The sequence below is a fragment of the Lampetra planeri genome, chromosome 1, assembly GCF_965212315.1.
Source record: "Lampetra planeri chromosome 1, kcLamPlan1.2.h2, whole genome shotgun sequence".
In the NCBI taxonomy this organism is placed as follows: domain Eukaryota; kingdom Metazoa; phylum Chordata; class Hyperoartia; order Petromyzontiformes; family Petromyzontidae; genus Lampetra; species Lampetra planeri.
The window spans coordinates 31,483,589-31,510,397 of record NC_136107.1 but is presented as its reverse complement, the minus strand read 5'-3'; the positions used below and the strand labels follow the sequence as shown (position 1 = coordinate 31,510,397).

General features: G+C 48.0%; 1 protein-coding gene across 1 annotated transcript in view; it reads right to left on the bottom strand.

Moving 5' to 3' along the window:
- Window positions 1-26,809, bottom strand: part of LOC144742021 (caskin-1-like) — a 150,107-nt gene that overhangs the window by 105,099 nt on the left and 18,199 nt on the right. Inside the window, exon 2 of the mRNA XM_078592449.1 lies at window positions 5,754-5,805. Within this exon, the coding sequence (XP_078448575.1) occupies window positions 5,754-5,805 (52 nt within the window). The remainder of the gene's footprint in view (window positions 1-5,753; window positions 5,806-26,809) is intronic.

The following is a 26,809-nucleotide window of genomic DNA, read 5'->3' as shown; positions in this document are numbered from 1 at the left end:
CTCGCAATAATGCTCACCTCATCACCCCCAATTTCCCCTGGTGCATATGATGCATTCCATAGACGCGGTTTGGTGTGCGTGCGAGTGTTCGATAGTGCATATACTGTGTATCGGTGTGTGTGTGTGTGATTGTGTGTTGTAGCAGTGTGGGGAGTGGTAGTGCAGAGGTTTGCGCGCTGCCCTAAGAACTCGGCAGGTCGCGAGTTCGATTCCCGCTCAGGGCCAATACCAGCAACGATTATCTGAACCAGTCATGGTCGTCCCCTAGGTCGACTCGGCATCAAATGAGTACCTGGTACGGTGTATAAAAATCGACATTGGGGAGACAAAGACGGCCGGCCGTGGTGCTGGCCAACCCACCCCGTCGTGTGCCGTGCCGGCCTTCATCGGTGTTCGCTAACAGCACTTGCCCCAACAGTCTGTTACAGGCTATATGGGAGATCTTTGTCTTTGTAGCGGTGTGTGTGCGAAGCGGAGGCACAGGGGTTCATGCATCATCATCAGCCATTGTATATCCACTGCTGGACGAAGGCCTTCCCATGCCGTCACTATTCCCGCGTTCCAGTACGGCACACAAACCGATCCCATCGCTCCGTCTCCGCGGTGGATATTGCTCTTTTTACGCTCCGTCTCCTATGGCCGAGATTTACGCACCGCTCCATTAACCTGGCGACATTAGTTTGATTCCCAGCCAAGGCTAACATCATTAGCAGATGATATCTGATCCGATCTAGCCCCCTTCCCTCCCCTACTCCCATCGGGATGCATAGTGCCAGTTAGAATTTGTGTCAGACCTGGGGGCTGGGCTTCCAAGAGGTCAACTCAGCCTGCAATTATTACAGTAACACAGACAACAACACTCCTGTCTGTTCAAGTCTCTTTAACAATGCAGTTAATACTGGTAGGAACCACCTGGTTCCACCAGCCCACAGGGGATTATTGTGTACGTCCGTCGTGCATCCAAAAATGGGAGGGATGGGGCTGGGTGGAGAGGGGAGGGTGAGGAGAGGCTGGGTGGGGAGGGTGGGGAGGGGCTGGGTGGGGAGGGGCTGGGTGGGGAGGGGAGGGTGGAGAGGGGCTGGGTGGGGAGGGTGGGGAGGGGCTGGCTGAGGTGAGTGGGGAGGGGCTGGTCACCCCGTGGTGCCCTTATAAAACTCAACGTGTAACCTACTCACGCCGGCTTGTGCCCACCCTCAGTCGGGCATATTTGCGGAATACACCACGCCGCCGTTGACCCTGGCCATTGACCGAGCAACCCAACGTTCCTACCAGCTCCCTCCGCAGGAATGTGTTGTAGTCTCTCTTGTGAAGGCACGTTGTACGTCTTTCGCACCGTACGTAGCCAACCGTGCCAATTCTGTAGTCCCCTGGCAAGTGCCTCGAGTGAATTAGCATCTCCAACGATGACCAACAAACGGTACGAAACAAACGAACGTGCAATGAGAGAGATAAATAGTTTGATGTATATTTTGTGAAACCACTCGCACGGGACGGCGATGGACACGGATTGTGGGGTCGTGAACAGCACCCCACCCCGCTGCCTGCCGTGCGCTCTCAGCACCGAACTCAGTCGGGCACCGCACGGAGGGGCTTACAAGGCACCGCGGTGGCGAGAATAAGTTAATTACCTCGCCTGGTATGCAGGAGGTCGTGGGTTCGTTCCCGACCCTGACGCCTGCTGCATATTTGGAGTTCGCGTGTCTCTCTCCGTGGCTGCGCAGATATTTTTTTTCCCGGGTCCCCCGTTTTTTTCCCACTCCACGTTTAAAAGGAACGTGCGTTTCGAATATTCTGGCTGCTGTAAATGTCCACATGATAAGCCACTTCATTGAGCTGTCACTCGGGAGAGCCAGGTCGCTTCGGAAAGGAAAAGGGCCTCATACTGTAGCTCAGTGGGCCTTACCTGGAAAATACCAAAATAGTTTGCTTTTATTATTTACAATTTATTATTATTTTTAAAAATATATTTTTTTATTGTGGGTTTTTTGCTTTTATTATTTTCAATTTATTATTATTTTTAAAAATATATATTTTTATTGTGGGTTTTTTGCTTTTATTATTTTCAATTTATTATTATTTTTTAAAATATTTATTTTTATTGTGGGTTTTTTGCTTTTATTATTTGAAATGTATTATTATTTTAAAAAATATATATTTTTATTGTGGGTTTTTTGCTTTTTTTATTTGAAATTTATTTTTATTATTTTAATTTAGAATTTTTAATTCTATTTCATTATTTTCGTTTTCTATCTACGTGACTTTACCGAAAGAACCAAGAATATACTTTTAGTATAGTTCAGTTTACACCCGCAGCGCGGCGGCGGTAATCCTGATCTGAGAGGCTTTGCGAGAACACGGCTCCTGTTGTAAAGGGGGCACCGATTCACCCCCCCGCCCCCCCCCCCGCATTCAACAACAACCTCCAACTCCAAAGCGAACACTAACCAGGTCAGTTGTATAACTGACCCAGGTTTTGGGTGAATTGATTGTGAGTAAAACCAGACCGTACCCCGCCGTTGCTCAGTTGCATCGGGCGTCAGTGTCGCGTGAGAACAATCGTGGAGGTTTAATCGCTGACACATCGGCGATTCGATAACTCAACAATTAATTGTTTGGATGAGCCAAGTTGTTCCGCAACCAGGGTTTCAAGCTACTCACGTCCAATTGTGAATTGGTCATTCTGCCACATGATCACGTGTCTTTAATTAAAATAGCACAGCGCACTAACCTTTGCACTACCACTGCACTACCGCTGCACTACCGCTGCACTACCGCTGCCCACGAAGACAGACAAAGATCCCCCATATAGCCTTAACAGACTGTTGGTGCAAGTGCTATTAACGAGCTCCTATGGAGGCTGGCACGGCACACTAGTGGGTGGGTCGCCAGCACCACGCCCGGCCGCCTTTGTCTCCCCAGTGGCGATGTTTACACAGTGCACCAGGTACTTATTTAAGGCTGAGTCGACCTAGGGGAGGCCCAAGACCGGTTCAGATAATCGTCAGTGGTGTTGGCCGTGAGCGGGAATCGAACTCGGATTGCCGGTTTAGTAGCGCAGCGCGCTAACCGCTACACCACAGCTCCCCACACACAGACACACACAGACCAGCAGCTACTGTGATATATAGTAATATAATATCGATGGAATTACTCCCATTCCCTGCATTGGGACAAATAAGAGGACACAGCCATGCTTGCAAGCTATGCTATCTGTCATGTTCTGTGTGCATCGACTGCTGCAGTTCCTGTTTTAACCTAAGCCGCTTCGCAACATTATTTCTCCCTTATTCATTGTTTTTAAGTTTCATTGCCACATACAAGCAATCAACCTGGACGTGCAAAGCAATGGCAATCTAATTACGCTCTGAAATCGGAGTAATATTTTCGGAATGGCCAGTGCCTGCCTTTGGAAATCTGATTATTAACTTCAGGCAAAATGGTCTCCCTGCTCAAACAAACAATGGAGCAGCGTCCATCTCATTGCCTACCCCTGCGCCAATACTGGAAATTTCACAATCCTATGGCGAGAAGCTATGCTTATTTAAACGCATGTGGTGGCCTCTGTTGACCGGTACTCACAATGTATCAGCCCCTGAAGGATGATGTGCTGATTCAACCACTGAACGACTGACTTCCCACAAAGCGTTACTTCACGTATCATTCCCTGACTGATGACCGGTTAAATCAGCCGCTGACCGCAGCTCTGAACTCGTGGCCTCCTGTGAGCCAAACGCGAATCCAACCCCAGTGCCAGCCGGCTGGCTAACCTGAGGATACAATCACACGAGGTGGGGCAGCCACTGTGGGTATCGCATAGGTGTCAGATACCCACGGCATGTTTAGACATGGCTAAGAGACCCCCCCCCCCCTACTTCCACCTCCTTCAGCATTCTGAACGAAAACCACGGTATTTTTGAGTCCACGTTTCTCTTCCTTTGGCAAGGTCACGTACTAAATGCTGATCATGCTGATGACGCAATCTTTAAATACACAATTGCGCACGAGCAGTCGGCTCAGTGCTGAGTCAACAGTCGGAACAGCAGTTGGGTAGATTTTAAATAATTTGCGCTGCAGCAGAACTCCGCTTCAGCTCGGTGGCTCAGCGGTAGTGCGAGCGAGCGCGCGGCTCGCAATCCGAAGGTTTCGAGATCAAATCCTGCTTGGGGGTTGACTCAGCCCATCATCCCTCCGGGGTTGATAAAAAAATGAGTGCCACTTTGTCGGGGAAATCAACAGCGGTTTCCCTACGGATGGACTCATCCCTGCCATGTGAATGCAGACTTTACGCCGCCGGCTCAGGCCTGCAAACAAGCAATGAGCACCGCTCCTCCGCTAGTTTGAGCATCACATTACTTCGACTTGAAAACTCCTTTCTCGTCTGTGACTTTGCGGTGGTCCACGTTTGTAATCTAACCAACAACCACCACCACCGGGAACAATTTGCTGGTGGCGATACCCCCAACGATCCTGGCTCGCACGACGGCCACTCTGCTCTTCAACCCCATAAGAGCAATGCCCAGCGGCACAACGATGAACCAATGCCCCCTTGCTTTCCACGTTGGCCCCACGGAGCTCCCCCTGCCGCACTGCATTAGGCAATCAGTGGTGGGTGCCCCCTGCCAGCCACTCCAGCACCCCCCCCCCTCCCCTCTCTCTCACCCCTGCACGGCCCGGGAGGCATACAGTGCGTTTGCAAAACATAATGAAGGCAAACGCTTCCATCTGGCAGCGGGGAACCGCTGCGGAGCAGAAGCGCGATGGCACATGCTCGCGGACGAGCGAGTGGCGGAGATGCCTGCTCGCTCCATGGCCATGGTGGCGGCAGTGATAGCGATGAGAGTGTGAGTGATGGTGGTGCTGATGATGATGATGAAGCTGGTGGTGATAATGATGTTGGTGGAGGCATTGAAAATGCTGATGATGATTCTGCAAATGTTAATTATAGAAAGAGTGTGGCATGATGGTTATGATGATGACTCAACAGAGCTGGCTCATTGCTCTTAAACACTCGTGAGCCTGCCCACCTAAATCACCCTCGCACCTTACATCACACATTAAATTAATATCTGTTGCACAATCAACTGGATCTAAATTAACCAAATGCTCCAGAACCACGGTGGCTCTGCTCAAGGCGCCTTGCGTAAGTTACGATGCAAAGCCGAACCATCGATCAAGAAGGTCTATGCGTTCACAGAAATGAGTGAACTTGATGAAGTCGTGCCATTCTCTACACGGTCCCCTTTAAGTGCAGCACATTTGGTGCATCAGTATGACCATCATCATCATCCAACAACGACGTTTCAAGGCATTAATCCCATCCCGGAAGATATCTGTGTCTCACTCCTCACACCCACTCACAGCTCACTGCTCACGTCGCTTCATCGGCACGAGGAATTCCCTTTTCCCCAGGAGCGATTCCTCAGCCCTGGTGAATGTGGGCGGCACTGGGAGCCAGGGGCGGTTGCCATGGATTGTTTTCTTCTGATTCCTGATATATCTGGATGTCAGATGCCTCCATCAATCAAATAACCTTCAATACCAATTCAAAACTCCACCGCCTCCGCCCCCACTCCCCGCCGCAAAAAAACTAGCATTTATCGCGATGAAATTTGACTGTAACGATGTTAAATATACTCTACTCATGACCTTTGACTGAACGTCCAAACCCTCTGTCGTAACACTGCTCCATCTCCACATGAGGACCGTGGACTCTCCGAGCATTGGTCGATGACCGGCGGTCAGGCGCCACCTACCCGTCTGTGTCTTGGAAGTTGACGTTCGGTTTCTTGGTTGTGCCCAGGAGCTCTGCGTGACAGGGGGCGGGGGGAGGGGGGTGGTCACACAGAGATGCAAGTCCATTAGCGAAACCAAGTTAACCCTGACGACTCTTGTCCACATTTGTTGTCAAGGCATGTACAGATCATTGATGTTGTTGTTTTTTTTATCACCGTCTCTCGATCGCTCCGATATTACCCATTGGCGGTTTCAGGTGAAGTCCAAGATTGTTCTCCTCGCCTACAAAGGCCCTCAATGACGCTGCTCCCTCACATATACACGGGACCTCCTTGGCCCATATGTTCCAACAAGGGCACCTCCAAGCGTGGCCGGTTGTGTGTGACCAAGGTCACGTCTCTGTACGACGACGATGATGATGATGATGGGTCGCCGGGCCTTTTCTCGCGTGACCCCCAGGCTGCGAAATTCACTTCCACTGGACGCTCACTCTGCCATAGTCCCCACTCGCTTTATTCAAATCGTGCCTTAAGACGCCACTGAATTTTAATGGATTTCTCTATCTTGAATAATTTGTTTCGCGGTTGGATTTCATTTGTGTATGCCTGCATGTGTTTTTTTCTCTGTTACAGTGCCTTGTGACCTCCGGTGAAAAATGAATTAGACGTGTAAAGTATTAATAATAATAACATTTATATATTTTGACTTAAAACTTTCGTGACTGCAGGATTTCATATTACATGGTTCTTTCGGTAAAGTCACTTAGATAGAAAAACTTGTAATAAAATAACGTGATATTTTTATTCACTTTTTTTTATTATTTTATTGCAATTTTTTTCTATCTACGTGAATTTACCGAAAGAACCATAGAACATTTATATAGTGCTTTTTTATATATAAGGGAAATTTGTGAATGTGTGTCTGTTAGAAATGTAACATGCAACAAACTTGAAATTTGGCATGTGGGTAGCTTCCAGACTACACACAATGCAAAAAGTAACAAACATTTACTTTTGTATTTTTAGGGGGGGGGGGGGGCGCAATAATGGATGTAATATATTGCACGGCAAGTGAGCGGTGACGTCTCATCTGTGATGTCACCCGCATGTGGCAGCGTCACACAGTGTGCCTGCTGACGTCACGCATCCCCCGTCCCCAACCCTCCGCGTAGGCCGTCTATTAATCCAAAAGAAGAATCCAAGTCTCGGGCTTAAGCCGGGTAGTAAAGCCAGTCATCAAGAATCTCAAAGCGCCGTACAGGACACAGCAGCAGCAGACACTCAACATCAAAATAAAAATAGTATTAGTATTGCTCTTCAACCAATAACCATTTTTGGAGTTTGTAGAAATAATTTTTTTGTTTTGTTTTACTTCCCCAGTCGCTATTGTGGTTTAGGTGCCGCGGCACGACACACGGCAATTCGCGTCCACAGCTCCACGGCAGCGGGAGTGCCCCTCGCTGTTTCAGAGAACGACGGCCCTGGAAGATGACGTCACAGAAAGACTTCAAAGTCACTCGAGTAGCCTATATATAGATAGATCCACACTCGGGAAAACACCTTTTAATGTCGTGCAAAGAGTGTGGGGCTTTTTTTCTTTCTGCATAGCAATCAAACCAATTAATTTAGAGGAATAAATTGCAGATAATTTTCCATGAAGTCAGACAACTCTAGCAAAAATAACAGCATTGAAATCCATTTAAATTCAATTTTATATATTTTAACTAGGTAAGCCATGTGAACTTCATTATCCCTTTAAACAGGCACATATGAGCAAAATTCTTAACAATGCGATATTTTATTTAGTGTAGTTAGATGCAGGTAATTCACAGTTTTCAGAATGTGGTTCTAACGCTTGTGCAGAGTGGTGCAGCGGTTAGCGCACTGGACTTCGAACCCAACAACCTCTCACGGCTAACATCATCAGTGGGCAGTGACCACCGTGGTGAAGTATGGTCAAACAGCCCCCCATGGCTGACATCGCAGAGGGAGGCCTTCATCCAGCAGCAGCTTAACAAAGGGACGTAAATATGGCCCACTCGAGAGATTAATTCAGTCACAGCTCTTTAAATTAGTCCTGTGGAATGGTACTGAAGCACAGCTCACAATCTGAAGGCCGTGAGTTAATTCCATACTCGGGGTCAACCCAGCCTGTCATCTTGTCAGGGGTCAACTACGCCCTGCAAAGTCAACAGAGAGTCGATCAGCGGATCAAACATGGTGCCGTAAAGCGTGGGTACTCCCCCACCTCTTCAAAGACATCTCGCCAGCGTGGCAAAGTAGGCCAAGTGCCCTCTTATCGGAGCTCTTGAGAGCTCCATCCAGTGGAGATCCTTCCACCGTCAACAGTAGTGTGAGCAAGCATTGCAGGGCTGCACCTTTATATTTACCAACAGTGGAGAAACTATGAATGAACTAGACCCTAGCATGATAACGTGGAATTTTCACCACATCCTCAAAGCCATCAGTAAAGATTAGCACTGCCCCATTGCTTTTGTGTAGGGGGATACACTTTGACCTTGAATTATGCAAACAGCATCTGTATTCAGCCTCCAAACAACCAGAAAATCACATGCAACTCAGTGCATTCTCGATGCTATATCGGCCCAAACTTGCGGCCAAATTTACCGCCTACTGTAAGTTCAAATATTCTCAAGACCCCAAACATAGCCCATGTGTAAACAAACCATACATGGGTTCATGGCACTGTCCCTATTTTAAACTCAGCAGTAAACCAAACAAACCCTCATTGTAAACAGACGCCATGTGGTTACAAGGAACCATCCTGCAAGTGGATATTTAAAGATGTCATAAATAGTACAGTAGATACACAGAGGAAGATATGTATATGTATATAGACAAGCTGATAGACCATGGGGCAAATGATTGTATAATCAGACGGACAAAGAGACACAGCAACTCATTTGTCATAAGATGGACGTAAATTTATAGACCCATAGGTTAGACAGATCGATGGGTCGACGGACAGACTGATGGATAACTCGACAGCCGAATCGGACAGACACACCACAAACATCAGGCAGACAGACAAGTAAAGCATTGGATAATCAATTAGACATAGCAACGATGTAAAAAGAAACCTTCCAAACTCCTAGACGATTGGAAATGTATTCAAATGTCTCCAAGTGATTTCTCGTTCTGCCTCCGAGGACAAAGTGCGTTTTAATTGGACCGTGTTTCCCATTTTAACTTAAACTTAAAATGGGAAAGACAGTAATTGTCTAAATGGCATCCACTCTCATAAAACTATACATTATCACAGACATTGTTGAAAAAAAAAAACATCTGATAATTGTCCTCGAATTAAAGTAGAACACATTCCAAAATTTCATTAAAAAATCAAAATGTTGTGATTGTTATGTGAATCTTAATTGTTTCTATATGGTGACAAATGCAGCATTAAGTTATTATTGGAATGCTTACATAACATTTAAATTCAATATTACCATCACACATACAGCGATGGGACGGCAATGGCACAGTGATTTCAGCACTGCACTACGAATGATAATACTCTTGAGTTTCATTGAGTGCCATCGATCATACAAATTGCATCTGACGATCTCTGAAGAACCACAGACTTAATGTGGGAAGGCAGCAGCCAAGCAGTGAGTCGACACTACCAACAACTTTGCAAGCTCTGCAGACCTATATGTATATTAAGATGTGTTCGGCCAGTTAATGAGCGTGAGACGAAACCAGAACTTCCAGAGAAAGCTCACGCGTGCGAGGGGGCAACACTCTATCCCATACAGATGGGACAGATGTGAGGTTAGTCCACACTCTTTTTTATTTCACCAGGTAAGGCTCAATAAGCTATTTGGGGCTTTTTAAGAAGCGACCTGGCCACAAATGATAGCTCAACTTAGTGGCGTATTGTGGGGAAATGTATTGCAGCTAAATACTCTGCACACCCCCCCCCCCCCCCAACTTCACCAGTGACTAGGCCGGTGAAGTATGGTTAAACAACCCCCATGACTGAAACATTGTGGCGAGGCTTTCATCCAGCAGTGGATAAAAAAAGCCTGTAGATTGTCATTATTAAACTTCATTTGAAGCTTTCGTGACTGCAGGAATTACTCTTTGGTTCTTTCGGTAAAGTCACGTAGAAAGAAAATAAATGAAATAATTGAGAGAGAGACAAAACACAGACACGGAGACACACAGACAGACACGCAAGTAGAGAGAGACAACACAGAGACACTCTGTGGTGTCTCTTTGTGTGCCTCTGTGTTGTATCTCTTTGCTTGTGTGTCTGTCTGTGTGTCTCTGTGTCTGTGTTTTGTCTCTCTCTCAAATTTAGTTCTACCTGATGACGACTGCTTGTGTTGCAATCGAAACGGCGTATTCTATTATTCAATTAATTTTCTTTCGACGTTGTCATTATTATTACACTGTATAAAGCAATAGGGGTAAAGGTGCAGCCCTGCAATTACCTGCTCTCACCATTCATGACGGAAGGGCCTCTACTGGAAAAATCTCGAGACCCTCTGGAGGATATTGTGCCTTTCCTTCCATGCTGGCCGGATGTCTAGGATGGAAATGTGATCGCCCCCACGTTACCCCACCACACACGACCTGCCGATTGACTAACTGTGGCGAACCCATTCATACCGCCTGGGTGAACCCGAGGTTGGGGTGGGCGGTGTAGCCACCCATAGTGCACATTGGTGAAGAAGAGCTTAACGGCTCATTGGATTTCTCCGGTCTAAACAAAGATTCTTGACTATGTAGTTAAGTCACTTGCCACGTTGTTGTAACTGGCATCGCAGATGGATTGCACTGGCAACCTATGGATTGTCCGGCGTGCTATCCCATTACCCCCGATGGCAGCATCCCATATACAGAAGAAAAACAATTAACCCGTAAAAACAAAGTTTTTCACTATAAATCCTTTATATGCGTGGCATCGGTTTTATTTTATTATTCATTTCTGTTTTTCTTGAGTAAGAGTTTCATTTTTATCACATTGGTATTTTAAACAAAATATGAAATTTTCTTTTTCCTAAAAAGTGGAACATTTTTGAAAAAAAATGTCACGAAAAGAAATTGTCACGCACAACGAGTCTGTGTGCAAAATGTCAGCTCGATTGGATCACGGGAAGTGGGTTAAAAAACGACCGAAAGATTTGCACGGTCGTAAGCGCGCAAGCAAGCAAGTTAACTTAATATAAAGGATTTAAAGAAGCTCGAGTCGAATTATGTGAGCGGGGAAGAAGGAACGCCAGCGCTGTAACGAGTCGAGCGAGGGACGCTTTGAAATCAAAGCTCCAGTTCAGGGGGAGCTCCTCGTGGTGGCCACACGTGATTTACCGCTTCCATGGGGCGTCGATCGATGGGCAGGAAACGTTTCTCTCCTTACTTGCGGTGGAAAAAATTTAGAACGCGCAGAAAAATCAATGCGATGCAAAGCAAGTGATCACTGCTGTACAGTGCACGTGACGAGAGAGGATAGAGAGAGCAAGGAGGTCCTGTAATTTATCGTCCACCCCTTGGTGCCTCGCCCTCGCCTCTCTGCACGTGGGGGGGTTGTCTCCACGAGTTCCGGTTTCCTCCCACGTGTACGAAAACTCATTGACTGGCCGAAAACGTCTTAATACATCGAGGACCGCAGAGCTTGCACAATTGCCGGTCGTGCCGGTCTCAACTGCCCGGCTGCTGCCTTCCAGCTTGAAGATTGCGGTTAATAATAATAATGATGAATAATAATTATTGCAATTATATAGCACTTTTTATCAAGGATCTCAAAGCGCTGCGGTTCCTTATCCATAGGCTACGTCTTCTTTGCGAAGTCTTCCATCGTTTCTGTAGAACAGACCCAGAAGACGGTACTTCGGACATGGAGCTGGTGTCACTGTCGAAATGATGCTATTCTGATCTTATCTTATTTCATATTTACCTAGAGAACCTTCACCCAAGGCGTGTAGTTGAAACCACAACGGTGGCAGAATATAATGACTTAGATGGCAGGGGCGTGCCACAAGGGTTGAGAAATGGGCGACTGCAAGAAGGGGGACTTGGGGATAACGAAAGGGTAGGGGAGGGGTGAGGGGAGAGAAGAGAAGAGCAATGGAATTGGCAATAGAGAAGAGGTGAGGCTTTCAGAGAGGAAAGGAAGGAGGTTAAGGAGGGGGACTGCTCAATGTGCGGGGGCAGTGTTGAGTCTATGGGCAGTGCTGAGTCTATATGGAGCAGTGTTGAGTCTATGGGTATCAGTGTTGAGTCTATGGGCATGGTTGGGTCTATGGGTGTCAGTGTTGAAGTCTATGGGCAGTGTTGAGTCTATGGGCTGTGTTGAGTCTATGGGTATCAGTGTTGAGTCTATGGACAGTGTTGAGTCTATATGCAGCAGTGTTGAATTCTATGGGCAGAGTTGAGTCTATGGGTATGATTGAGTCTTTGGGCATTGTTGAGTCTATGGATATCAGTGTTGAGTCCCTTTGCAGTGTTGAGTCTATGGGCAGTGTTGAGAGTCTATGGGCAGTGTTGAGTCTATGGGCAGTGTTGAGTCTATGGTGCAGTGTTGAGTCTATGGGTAGCAGTGTTGAGTCTCTTTGCAGTGTTGAGCCTATGGGCAGTGTTGAGAGTCTATGGGCAGTGTTGAGTCTATGGTGCAGTGTTGAGTCTGTGGTGCAGTGTTGAGTCTATGGGCAGTGTTGAGTCTATGGGTAGTGTTGAGTCTATGGGCAGTGTTGAGTCTATGGGCAGTGCTGAGTCTATGGGCAGTGTTGAGTCTATGGTGCAGTGTTGAGTCTATGGGCAGTGTTGAGTCTATGGTGCAGTGTTGAGTCTATGGGCAGTGTTGAGTCTATGGGCAGTGTTGAGTCTATGGGTAGTGTTGCTCAATGTAAAAGGGAAAGTGATTCCAGTGGAGGGGTACAATGAGGGAGGACAGCAAACAGGATTGGGCACGTTTTGCAAAGAAAGCCCTCCGAATATCAATAATGCAACATAGAGTATTATATTCATGCAAGTACGGGAGCTGAATTAACCAATGAAACACATGTTATGTAATGGGGTGGTTTCTTTGTACGTGCGGTCATTGGCGACTGGGTTGAAACCATCCACTCGCTTCCCTTGGAAAACTGGACCGGGATTTGAAACCAGGATATCAATTGTGTCAGCCCATACTCTTTGGTAATTTCGGTAATGTCATGTAGGTGAAAATAAAAATAAAAATAAAAATAATAAAATTTAGAATAAAAATTAAAATAACTAAATTAAATCAGGACATGTCAGCCCAACTGAGACCTGTGTAGTGACATTGAATGAGTCACTGTAGCGCGTGCCGCTGGGAGATTGGTAGCCAATGGGATTGGAGGTAGCAGCCCGCTCTACCAGTTGGACCTGTGGGCAAGGCACGGAGCCTTCTGGGGGATCCAGAAGGGGGCGTGGCCGAGGGCGGAGCCTGGCCACGCTGGGGAGAATAAAAGACGAGCTCCGACTCACAGTCGGGGCTGCTGCCATCTGGAGTGGAACTCGTTGTGCTGCCGTCGTCGTGGTCTTCGCCTCTTCGAGCTGTGGGTCTGGCAGCGTGTTGGCTGTCCCGACCCGGTGTGTAGTTATCCCCTAAGGCTGTGAAGGCCAGAATAAAATAGAGAGTGCCTCCTACTACTGTCTCTGAATTGGTACACTACACCTGTGTGTATAATTATGTATTGATTCATCCATTTGTGTTACATTTAACAATATAGTATGTGTGCATAAAATTGCGTAAACAATAATAATCCACGTGTATGATTTAAGCAGGCGTTACGCAAAATTGCGTGAATGAGAATGAATGTCAGGCTTTGGTTTATGGAGGCATTATGCAAATGTAATAGAAATGCTAATTGTTCAAAGAAAATGTGCAAACGTTACCGTACACGTGCGATGGTTGATCGTCGTGTTGAACTGTGGCCCCCTGAATCGCAACGACGAACAATCTCCTCGTACCCCTCGCATGGCCGTCAGTCCCACGAAGTCACTCGGCCATCCGTGCGAGTGGCGGCTCGCGACCGGAAGTCCGCGAGTTCAAATCCTGGTCGAGAATCGACTCGGCTCATCGCCCCTCTGTGGTCGACGAAACGAGAACCACTTTCCTGGCATGCTGTGGAGAAGTTGGCCTCCATCGTGGGAATCTGGAATTTCCACCACTATTCTGATGCCACCGGTGGAGATGAGCGTTGCCACGTGACATAAAATTATTCGGCGACTATCCAGGCCTCCCTACAAAACAAAATCTTCAGTCTCAATGGGCTGCCACCTAATTACGAATATGAGACCATCATTAGCTGTAATCAATAAACTGCTGGATTAAGTCCTCCCCTCGCGATCCTTCGAAGCAACAATCCGCTCAGCACCTGCACACACGAGCTGATTTCATCACTCCATCTCCCGGGGAGGACATTCTCTCAGACGCTTTCTATTCCTTGGCTCCCACTCTGTCATTACCCTTGACCATCACCCCGTCGAGCCGTGACTCGCCGGGCTGCATTGGCTTTAAAAGGTCGCACTCCTTACACACAAAGTGCTTTCCACGACTGAAGCACAATAACATGCTGATCTCATCAAGGAGCATGAACCATCACCCGAATTTCGGTCATCCGCGCAGCGGCGGTTTTTGACTGGCCATCTAACAAGGACGATCACTGCATCACGTGCTTTCAGATGTGCTTCTGCATCCGTCTGGAACGCTCTTCTGATATTAGGAAGCTACTGGAGCTATGCACTTTTAAATCTAGATTAAAAACTCGGTTCTTTCGTACTGCTTTTGTGTTTAGTTTGTTGTTCTTCCCCCGCACCTCCGATTAGCGTGGTTGGCTACGTATGGTACAAAATAAGTTCAACATGCATGCATCCTTTCCGAGCCCACTAATTTTTCCGAACAATTTGATCCATATCTTTAACTGGCACACATTCTCGACTCGGTGCGCTCCTCTCTCCATCTCTCAATGTAATCCCAAGCATGCGTCTCTGCGTGATTCTTCGAGTAGTCTTAGCAGTATGCGTCTATCTTTGCACTTACTTATTTTAGCTCTCCTACACTTTCGCGAGTATGAGACTTGCCCCTCTCGACCCGAACAGGAAAGGCGTCCCGTTATGTAGCGACCGACGGTTTAACAACAGCCGCAGGAATTGACCTGTCATACAAAAATATGTAATTGTATCTCTTTGACTCGGAGGATTTCAGGTTCAGGGCAGAGGAGCCTCCGCACAGACTCTGTGATGCAGGAGCGAGGCTGCGGATGCTGACTGACAAAGGGTACCATTAAAGAGGCCCTCTCCACTGCCAAAATGGAATGAGATTATTCCAGAAGCATGCAGACAAACACACGGATAAAGATCCCCCCCCCTCTCTAGATGTACAGACTGTTGGGGCAAATACTGTTTGCGAGCACCTAATAAGGCTGCAATGACACGAAAGGGCGGTGTTGGGAGCACCATGCCTGGCCACCTTTGTCTTCCCACTGCTGTTTACATACTGCACCAGCCTCTCATTTAAGGCTCAGTCGGCCTAGGGGAGGTCCAGGACCGGTTCAAATACTCATTACTGGTATTGGCCGAGAATAGAACTCGGGTTGCCGGGTTCGTAGCGCAGCGCGCTAACCGCTCCCCACACGCGCGCACACACACACGCGCGCGTGCACTCACACTCTCAGTTTCGCCTTTCGAGGAGCTATAAATATGACAAGATCCATACTGTGTGCAGCCCCTGCTCACCACAAGTACAGTCCGTCTGCCCTCTCAGATTGAGAAGAGGGCGCTTTAGCCACGGTCGATGTTCAAATGCAGCAGAGAGGAGGCCCACTGCATGAAACATGAGCCTATTAAAACGCACTACAATTTGTATGTTACGGCAGTGTTAGCACAGACGCTGGTGGTGGTGGAGACTTTTTTCAATCTGCGCTTATCTCCCACTGCCAGCGCAGTTCCCCGAGCTTTAGTAATTCACAGCCCTTTGTCGACCCACGGCTGGATGAAGTACCCCCCACATCGTGTCGGTTATGGGGATTTCTTTGACCATACTTCCCCATGCTGGCTCAGTGTGGGTTGAAGGGGGCGGGCGGGGGGGGGTGCAGAACCTGTTCAGTGTTAGTCATGGCCAGGGATCAAACTAAGATTTCTGGGTTCATAGCGCGGTGCGACAATCACTTCGCCACTGCTGCCCAGGGTGAACGAGTTTTTACGTGAAGGTATTTATGTGACGAGTCATTATTCGTGACTGTGTTGAGAATATCAACTTGCTCTAGCAGTCAATACAGCGTCATGGGGGGGAGAGTCGTTTTTATGTGTGTGTGTGTGCATTTCATCTCCTGAACCCGAGGCCTGGAATTGCACCCATGATCTTGGCAGTGCCGGCTCATTTCTTGGAGACAGCCTTTGCGAACCACCCTTGCCTTCCGGATAACCTCTGTGAGTGTTGCTCACACGAATACTGAATGCTGTATGAGGCCTCCATAGCACGGTCGACGGACAAACGCAGCGCGCTAACGTTATGCGGCGGGTAGTGGACTTCTTTTCATTAGACGTTGGGATTTATCTTCCAGCTTCCCAGTTCCAGGGCAGTTCCTAGCAAGGTAATCCGTGAATCATTCCTTGAACTTCAGTGGGAGGTGAAGATGAATAAAATGTCACTTTCCTTTTTGAACCGACAGCAAATACACATCAAAGTTTTCAGGGGGGGGGGAAATAAAGAAAATTTTCAAAGCATTATTTGGCATTTTTTTCGCAATATTGTGATTTAAAAAATTCCAAGCTGTAATTACTTTAAGCAACTCATTTGCATGACCATGCCTATCATTGGCTGAGCGGTAAACCTAAGCCCAGTCGTGAGAGGTAAAGCTCTATGAAAGTCACTTTAAAATGCCACCATCACCTCCAACTTTTTATTAAATACGGGGAAAAATATTTTCGTCAAAGCTTGCAGAGCGTGAGAGAGAAGCCACACTGCGCTAACTTATTCATGAATCTCTCTCTCTCTGTATTACATGGGGAAAGGTCAGCATGTGTTTAATGCCCAGATGTGTGTTTTTTGCGAAAACTTAATTCATTTTCACGCATTTTTGCCAACTTGTGCAATTGCTGCCTGCAGCCCACTGCGCGCTTGAAGGGAACATACATCAAATGCGCTCGTTCTGACCCAGCAGCTTGAAAAATAAAATATAACACTCTGAATTGGTATTTATTCTCCGTTTGTCATGCGAAGTGAGCACGCAAGCTCTCGAATTCCACTTGCATTCGTAGCAAGCTTCAGATGGATGCCACGCCAAGCGGACCATCGCAACAGTCCACAGTGGTAGTTTGTAATTTTCAGACTCAATAGCCCACCTGGCCAATTGCTCATCTACCTTGTTGCTTAGTCAGCCAGCTACCAAGCAACCCAACCACTCTACCAGACATCTAGCCACGCAACCACTCAACCACCCAGCTACTCAGCCAACCATCCACTCACCCACCATCCAGACATCTAGTTCCTCAACCACTCATCTACTTTCAGCCAACCACTCTACCAGACATCCATTGACCCAACCAGCTACCCAGTTACCTAGACTTTCAGTGACTCAACCATCCATATTTCCCAAACAACTATCCTGTCATCCAAAGAAATAGCTCTCTAGCCACTCAATTACACAGCCACCGAGCTACTCCCACATCCAAACAACCATATCGCAATCCACATACCCAGCCATTCAGTCACAGAGTCAACCATCCCACTCATATTCAGCCACATGGCCACCAAACCACCCAGATACTCAATCACCCACCAACCATCCAGCCATCCAAACACCTAGTTGTGTAACAGTGCAGCCTTGCAGGCAATTAGACAACCACTTACAGAGCTACCCAGTCAACCAGTATTCCAAGCAATCACTAATCTACTCACACATGCCACATATCAGCCAAATACCCACCCAGCCACCGAGTCACCCACGTATGCAACCACTCAGCCACCAGTCAAGCAACTGCTCAACCACCCATCTACACAATCACACAGTCTTCCATACATCCAATTACTCATCCACCCATACAAGCACCCATACACCCGCCCACCCAGCCGCCAAGCCAATAAATCAGCCCGCCATCAAAGTAGAGACAACGTCTGATTAATGCAAACACTCCCCCCGCCCACACAATTTAAACTGCCCTATTATGCCATTATCCCTGGTTCCCCTGACCAGGAGTCTACAGCCTCCACAGAAGAGACTCGCACGCTTTGTTGCCCCTCCGCTTAACGCAGTTGACTATGTACAGTGCGAAAGAAGTTCAGCAGACTTACACACGAACGCATCATCTACGGGTGGCCGTGTGTGTGTGTGGCAATGCGACGGGGAACATTTAAATCATATTTATGCGTTATGGGTTTTTTTTTTATTCCCTTTGTCACGTTCAAAATGTCACGCAGCCCCCGCTCATCAATCAAAAACAGCATTATAATTCACCAATTCAGCAGCTTATTCTGCTGAGCCCGACGAACAATGCACATTAAGCGGCTGCCAGACTTAAAAACTCTGCGTAATCCCTTCCCCCATCCCACGCGTGGGGTTCAGTTAACCTTTTCCGCCTTCTCTCGCCTGCCCCCCTCCCTGTCCTCCTTGTAATCAAATCTGCAAGTGACAAAGAGAATCTGGTCACAACAGAATGTGTATCTTGTTTGATGCGCCCCTTGAAGCGAGCGGAGGAGGTCCGATGGCCATCGTCGTTGAGAATATTCACGGCCAACACTGGAGCGTCTCATTCGTGGAGCGTTTCATTCGCTGGGCGTTTCATTCGCTGGAGCGTCTCATTCGCGGGGCATTTTATTCGCGGGGCCATTAATTCGCTGGGCGTTTCATTTGTGGGCCCCCGTCTTAGGGGGCATTCGTTTCGCCATGGTTTACCCCCCCCCCCCCAATCACGCGTGGTGGTTCGATGAATTGTAATTCATTTTTTTTTCTCTCTCAAGTTTGTGAGCCTTGTGGTGGCGTTTTTATTTTGCTCCGAGTTGTTTTTGTTTTACTGCAGTCGCGCCTGATCCTCTATCCTCAATGCAGTGTTAGCATTTAATTTACATATAATTTGCATACATTGTAATACATCTACTGATGCATGATGCACACACTGAGAAAGCAAATTTAGTAAAATGAAGAAGTGCAATGCAATGCAACACAGAGGGTCGGTTAAAACACAGTTAACGCATAGCCTGGTTGATTAACGTTTTCCCAAAGATTGCTAAATTAGAAGTTAAGTGTGGAACAGACAAGCAAGGAGAAATGTAGAGAGAGAAATAGGAAGTTTGACAACAAATTTAGTAAAATTAGAGAATGTAATGCAACGCAGAGAGTCGGCTAACACACAGTTAACGCATAGCCTGGTTGATAAACGTTCTGCCAAAGATTGTTAAATTAGAAGTAAAGTGTGAGTTGTGAGTAAACCCTCCCCATAGAGGTGGTTCAAACTAGATTCGAAGTTTTCGTGACTGCAAGAATTACTCTTTGGTTCTTTCGGTAAAGTCACGTAGAAAATAAAAATCAAATATTTGAATACGACGTTTCAGTTGCAACACAAGCAGCCATGATCAGGTAACAATTAATGATAAAACACAAACACATATGCAGAGACACACCGAGCGAGACACACACCGAGACAAACAAAAGGACAACGAATCTGAGCCGAGGCCTTTTCGCCGTGACTTTATTTTTAGCAGGTGAGGCCCACTGAGATATGTAACTCATTTTCAGAGGCGACCTGGCCACAAAAGACAGCTTAACGAAGTGGCCTTTATCATCATGTGGAATTTATAGCAGACAAATACTCAAAACGCATGTTTCTAAATGTGGAGGGGAAAACCGGAGGACCCGGAAGAAAATCCACGCGGCCACGGAGAGAGAGACACGCAAACTCAAAATATACAGGCGTCAGGGTCGAGATCTAACCCATGATCTCCTGTATACCAGACAAGGTAGTTAACATCTCGCTACCTGCAGCCTGGCCATGCGCACCACCACTTGGAAATGGTATTTGAAATTGATGCTGGCCCTTGCCAAAGTCAACTCGGCCTGGAGAGGCCAAGGTGGTCAGGGAGGATGCAGATCACATTGACTTTTTGGGCGCTGTTCTAGCCGTAAGATGTGCTCACTAACAGCACATTCCTCCGTGTTATCTGAGGTTCACCGAGCGTTGTATGTGTCTGCATTCGGGCTCGTGAAGAAATTAGCCGGAAGGTAGGAGTTGACATTTCAGCGTGCCGGATTTCATAATGATGCCATATCCTCCTATCGGTATACACCATTTCCTCCTGTCTATATACAGGATCAAATACAGTCACCACAACTCCTTCCCATACCTGTCCCTCCACACACATTTTACACATCCCATCAGCCGCGTGGCCTCCTGGGAGGAGTGCATTGTCTAAGCAACATCGGTTGAACACAAATAAACTCGGGATCGATTTTGACATTCATCGCCTTATGAGCAGTCAGGCTTCCGTGAATCAATGCGCTGGTGAACTGCCAGATGTTCATAATCACAGACCCTCCTTGGTGGATACGAGTCGGGGTTCAAAGTGTTCCCCATTCTTGTTGACCAAGAAAAGTGGGGCCAAGTTCGCCACGCGCCTGTGTCTTGTTCACCGTCATCATCGCAACGTGACTTCGACGACAGGAATTGCCGTGCTTACAATAAATAAATAAATAAGGTGCGGCCCTGCAATGTCTTGCTCACGCGACTGCCGGTGCAAGTGCCTCCACGAGAGGGGGCTCTAGAGAAACCCTCTATAGGGCATTTGGCCTACTCCTCCACGCCGCCCACACATTCACCGTGGTGGAGACACTGCTGGGCGGACAGAAGCGGAGGGGGTGGGGGGGGGGACGATGTTGAAACGGGGACCTCTGCGTTGCACGTTTCATGTGCTCACCGTTACCACCAGGGCAGCACCTGCCATTTTATCAAACTTGTCTCTTCTTGTCGGTTGAATCGTGTAATTTTTTTAAGTGGCTGATCCCTTGCATTGGCTGTTCTGTGAACATGGGTAATGCCTATTCGTTGGGTCTTTCGGTAAAGTCGCGTAGATAGGTTCAAATAATATATATATCTACGTGACTTTACCGAAAGACCCAAAGAATATTAATTCCTGCAGTCGCGAAAGCTTTAAGTCAAGGTTTATGCGTAATGCATTTTCTCAGATTCTAACATACGCACTCCACGACATGTAAATATCACGAGTGGCACAATTCAAACCCCAACCAAGGTCAATTCAGGGCCAGTTTCTCGATCATCAGCAGCAGCAGCAGCACCACATGTTGTATGTATGCTGATCTTCTTTCGGACCGTACGTAGCCAACTGTGCTAATCGGAGGTGCGCAGTGGAGTGCGTAATGATGTAGTGAAGTACACGATCGTTGCCATATGTAAACACTTAAATACGGGCTCCATGCGCAAAAAAAAAAGTTATGGGGCAGCGCCCGGTCTCCATTGGTGGCTCTGAGCCAGTGGGGGAAGTTCGACATTCCCATGGCAGGTGCCCGATCCGTCTATGGAGACCCTGACTCTGTGACAACAAAGACAAAGATCATCTGTATAGCCTTGAGAGACTGTTGGGGCAAGTGCTGTTCGCGAGCACCTATGAAGACCGGAACGGCACACGAGGGGTGGTGTGGGGAGCAACACGCCTGGCCACCTTTGTCTCCCCAGTGGCGATGTTTACACACATGGAACCAGGTACTTATTTGAGGCTGAGTCGACCTAGGGTAGACCCAGGACCGGTTCAGACAATCGTCACTGGTGGTGGCAGTGAGCTGGAGTCGAACTCGGGTGGCCAGGTTCGTAGCGCAGCGCGCTAACCTTCCCACCGAGTCGCACACAACTGCGGCACGGCTAGGGGCAACGACTCCCTATCATTTGCTTTCGCATAACAATTCACATAAATTGAGACGAACGAGACGCAACATTTGTGCGATTACCGACTGCAAAGCACCAATGCCTCCTCATTTGCCATCTGCTAGAGCCGCGGCGTTTCTTGGTTTTGTTTTATTTTAATTCAAAAAAACATCTCTCACAGCCATTATTAGCTCAGCCGTGCACTCACGTCCACAACCTCCAACCGAGATGGGCAAATTCAAAACAAACGGCCGAGGGGACTCAACCAAAACAACGATATTCTCCAAAGGCCAAGGCATTTAAAGAGCAAACACCCCAAAGCTTACAAATCAAAACATAAAGCGGCCAGGCTTTTTGTTTTTTTCTCCCGAGAACGAGCACATTTTCAAACACCCAATGACCTTCGTGGAAAAAGTTGGGCAGAGATCTGAGCCCTTCCTTAAGCCAGCGAAGATGGCACGGGATGTTTTTTGCACACAATGCCATGTTTGTTGAGGCTCCAGAAACAACTAATCTTTCATACAATATCGTTGCAAAAATATGACACACTGGCCAAAACCCTCATACAAGTGTACAAAGACAAAGATCCCCCGTATACCCTGAACAGACTGTTGGGGCAAGTGCTGTAAGCGAGCACCTATGAAGGCCGTCCCTGTGGCACACGAGGGGGTGGGTGGCCAGCACCACACCTGGCCGCCTTTATTTGAGGCTGAGTCGACCTAGGAGAGGTCTATCACCGGTTCCGATAATCGTCACAGGTGTTGGCCGTGAGCGGGAATCGAACAAATGTACACACACGGACACGTACACAAGAGACATTCCTTATGCACTGAGAAATACGCACGGAAGACATTGGTTTTGATTATAGTCTATCGCTCAAATTCCCCAAGTAGATTCACCATTATTTCAAGATGCCAGTAGCATGACGCCGACGATGATGGTTTGTTGTTGATGGAGCCGCCCTCCTTCATGCCGAGGGGCCGTCTCTGAGCGCTTTACGCGCAATTACCATCTTACATCAACCCTTATCTCAACACACTTCAAAAGGACATCCCCAGTGGCAGCTGTCCCTGTGCAGAACAAATTGATTCAGCACCTGGCCTGCCAGTGGGCATTCGTCTGGCAATAGGGAGTGGGGGCAATGATTGCTATATGTAATCCTAATGAAGTGATTTATGGATAATTTTTGTAACTTGGCAAATTTAGACCTTGACACTGGGCAATGGCTTATTCATTTCAAATGCTGTAATGGAGATGGTCACGTACACTGTGAAGCAGGTGGCACCGACTTGTATGGTCAATGCACCCAGGGTATTGACCAGGGCGGCCTGCTTATTTCAAAACCGCGTACCTCTGCAGCTCCCGCTGAGCCGTGTCACTGCGACCATCTGAACATCGACCATGAGAGTGCAGGCATCTATGATCCTGTGAGTTGGAGGCAGGGTTGGTGGACTACAATAGGATGAGATGAACGTGTGACAACCGCGAGCACCTTGATTAAGTGGCATATCAGTCCGGCGAACAGGTTGCTTATAATATACATTGTTAATTCCTATCAAGGCAGTGCTATTGACAAACGTGTTGACTTTTGTTCTTTGTGCTTGCTCACCGCTGCCGATGCAGCATCACCAAACAATAATCTCGCCTAAGGTATACTTCCATTCAGCCAGTGGTGGAAATTCCACATTACTATGGCAGGAGCCCGGCTTCAACCACAGAGGAACCATTGCTAAATTCCTACCCACAAATCGGTCCTAAATTTAGGCCGCCGAAACGATGTGGCAAGAGGCTTGGAAATAATCGCGTAAGATTTATTTTAAAATGAATGAGCGCTGGAACACTCAAGTGACGCATCAAGGTATGAATGCCAGCTTGATAGCCTGCTAATTGTCCAGGTGTTATTTAAGTTAACAGCGAGCACCCGTTCAAGAGACTCGGCACAGCCGCTAACGAGACGCCGTCAAAACGATTCTCAAACGAAATTAAGAGGCCGATTGTTTCCACGGGCCCATTGAAGGCTCGCTTACTAAAATATAAGCTGCACTTTTATTACGATATTCATCCAGAGCCATTCGCGTCCTGCCAATAGCCATACATTAGCGTGATGATACTACAAATAATAATGGCAAATAGTTTACAAAGGAAAGCCCTGCTGAGTTTCAAGACTATTTTTTTTATCAGGAGGGTGTTGCTACACTGAATGATCGGCTGGTAAAGCATCTCTGGGTTGTGACGACAATCATCAGAAAACCGAGGAAACTAGAGTATGTTGTTTGTATTTGCATTCCGATACTTTCTTTGCACACAAGTAATGCATCAACAGCAGGCATTCGTGTTAACAGAAACCGAAATAGTAAGCTGTCGTTAAAGAAACGCTGCATTTAAAACACTGAAATTTCTTGCTCGAGAGCTAGCGGCATCCATGCTCTTCTCACCTTCACAGTAATGCAGTAATTATAGTAATGCGCCATTATTGACCCAGGAAAGCCTCAATGAGTCTCTAGATTATTTATAAGGAGGGTTCTGCAATGGGATGTTGAACCAATTCCACGGATGATGAGTTTTTTTGCCTTCGTGTGTTGGGGGGGGGGGACCCCAGAGAGAATGCTCAAACATTCACGCGAATACATTCAATCTATAGACCAAACTATATGACCAAACATATCCGTGGACAGCACTGTTTGCTCGTACTGCCATCTCCTAACACCTCATAGCACTCGCAGTCCCCGCCTGCTTAGCTTTAAATATCTGGTTGCAGTGACGGTGATTTGGCCAACAGAAGAAAGTCCTTGAAGAATGCATCCAGATTGGGAAAAAAATATTTTAGTAATTAAGACATTGTAATGCATTTGAATTTGCAACGGGAGGAGACTGGTGTTTGATGAGCAAGAGTAATCCATAATTACAATTCAGATTCGTATAAGTCCCATGAATTCATACAATTGACAGGATGAATAAACGCGAAAACGTCCTTGCAAAATTAAAAACGTTATTTATGTTTGTATGTATGTTGAACTTATTCAGCACCGTACGTATCCAACCGTGCTAATCGGATGTGCGGGGGAAGGAACACAAACTAAACACAAAAAACGGTTCTCTATCAATGAGTTTTCAATCTAGAGTATGTCTTACTTCCTTCAATGAATGCATTTGGGGTGCTGTGAAACGTCACACTCATGTGAACACAAGCCATTCATCACAGAGCGCAATGCCAGTAATGCTGCACAGAAACAATCCCCTTTTTGGCCACATCTCTCTCCCGAGTGCCGATGTTTACACCTCGTACCAGGCACAGCATTCATTTGAAGGCTGAGTCGACCTGCATGTATATACATGTCGAACTTCTTACACACCGTACGTAGCCGACCGTGCTAATCGGAGGTGCGACCTGGGGGGAGGAGCGGCCAGGATTGGTTCTGATGCCGATTAGCACCGATGTTTCGCAAAAACGTGTGTTGAACTCAGGTCACCAAGCTCCCAATGCGGTACAAATCTAACTGTGCTGCTACTCACGATGGCAATGCTGCTGTTGCTGCTGCTGCTAATGGTGCTGCCGTTGCCACCGCTACCGACGACGCCGCTGAATCGTGCTGCTGATGCAATTGCTAACGCTGATGTTGACACCAAATTAGCTGCTGCCGATAACGATGGCGATGCAGCGGCTAACCCCCCTCTGCTTCAACTGCTGCTGCACCCGCCAACTGCAGACGACGACAATGACGCAGCTGCATTGTGCCGCTGTATGGATGGCTGTTGCACTTCTTTGCCGCCGTACGTGCTAATCGAGGTCGCCGACAGCGACGACAATCATGATGATGATGACGCTGCTGACACTGAATAAACCGGTCAAGGTGAATGACACACGACGCCTCGTTCACGACTTCCAGGCCACCACTGCTCGCCATCTCAAGACCCGCACGTGCCTCCTGGGAGGTGGGCGGACGGGCGGGCGGGCTGGGAGCGAGCGAACGAGGGAGGGAGTCCATCACTTCCCCCGCCGAGCGCTGACAGGTAGAGAGAGTTATGGATCGCTCCTCGCTCCGGAGCGCTAATGCGCCATTGCGTCACGCAGACCGCTGACCCTTCTTCCTGCGCCCCGAGCGTTCGATGGCGACCTCACCGGCGAGACGTGCGCCGCGGCTCCTCGAGCTCATCCTCTTGCGCGCGCACTCACAATGGCAGCTAAGAGCCCGGCTACACGTATGACCGCTCGTGCCGTACGATCCATCGGCGATGGTCCCCCACGTTAACTCGCGGAACGTCATTTTGATTGGAATCACGATGGGGTCGTTTTGGTAGTCGCGCCATTCTCTTAGCCGGTGGCCCAAGTTCAGCTCCTGGCCGCGATGGCCGATGCTTGTGGCAGCTGAGTCTGGCGCGAGCCCCTGCTAGGTTCACTCGGCCCAAAATGAGGAGCTTTGGTGTGACGTTGTGAATCATCAACACGGTGCGCGAACACGCTGCTCTCGCGGTCACTCCATATTCTGAGTCAGAATTCTGAGTCACACTGGAGGAATCGGACGAGCTACAAAGCTCCTTTTCACAGATGTCCCGCAGGGCCACAGGGGGGTCAGACATTCACAACAACAAACACCACGGAAACACAGCAAAGTCCAAAGCATAGGAAAGGTAAACAAATCACTAAAACAAACACAAACAAATCTACATGTCTTTTTTATACCAGATACTCATTGAAACAACTTCCCAACTCGCGTCCACCCCCTGTCTCATTACGCACCGTGGTTCCCAGACGCCATGTGCCCCCTCCACAGCAACTCAGTGGGGCACGGTCGCTGCCCCCCTTTGCGAGCTCGGCACCGCGCGAGCTTCCGGAGTCACTCATCAACCAGCACCGCGCGCGGAGCTTACGCCACGTTCCCTACGCCACGTTCCCTACGCCACGTTCCCTACGCCACGTTCCCTACGCCACGTTCCCTACGCCACGTTCCCTACGCCACGTTCCCTACGCCACGTTCCCTACGCCACGTTCCCTACGCCACGTTCCCACAGCCACGTTCCCACAGCCACGTTCCCACAGCCACGTTCCCACAGCCACGTTCCCACAGCCACGTTCCCACAGCCACGTTCCCACAGCCACGTTCCCACAGCCACGTTCCCACAGCCACGTTCCCACAGCCACGTTCCCACAGCCACGTTCCCACAGCCACGTTCCCACAGCCACGTTCCCACAGCCACGTTCCCTACGCCACGTTCCCACA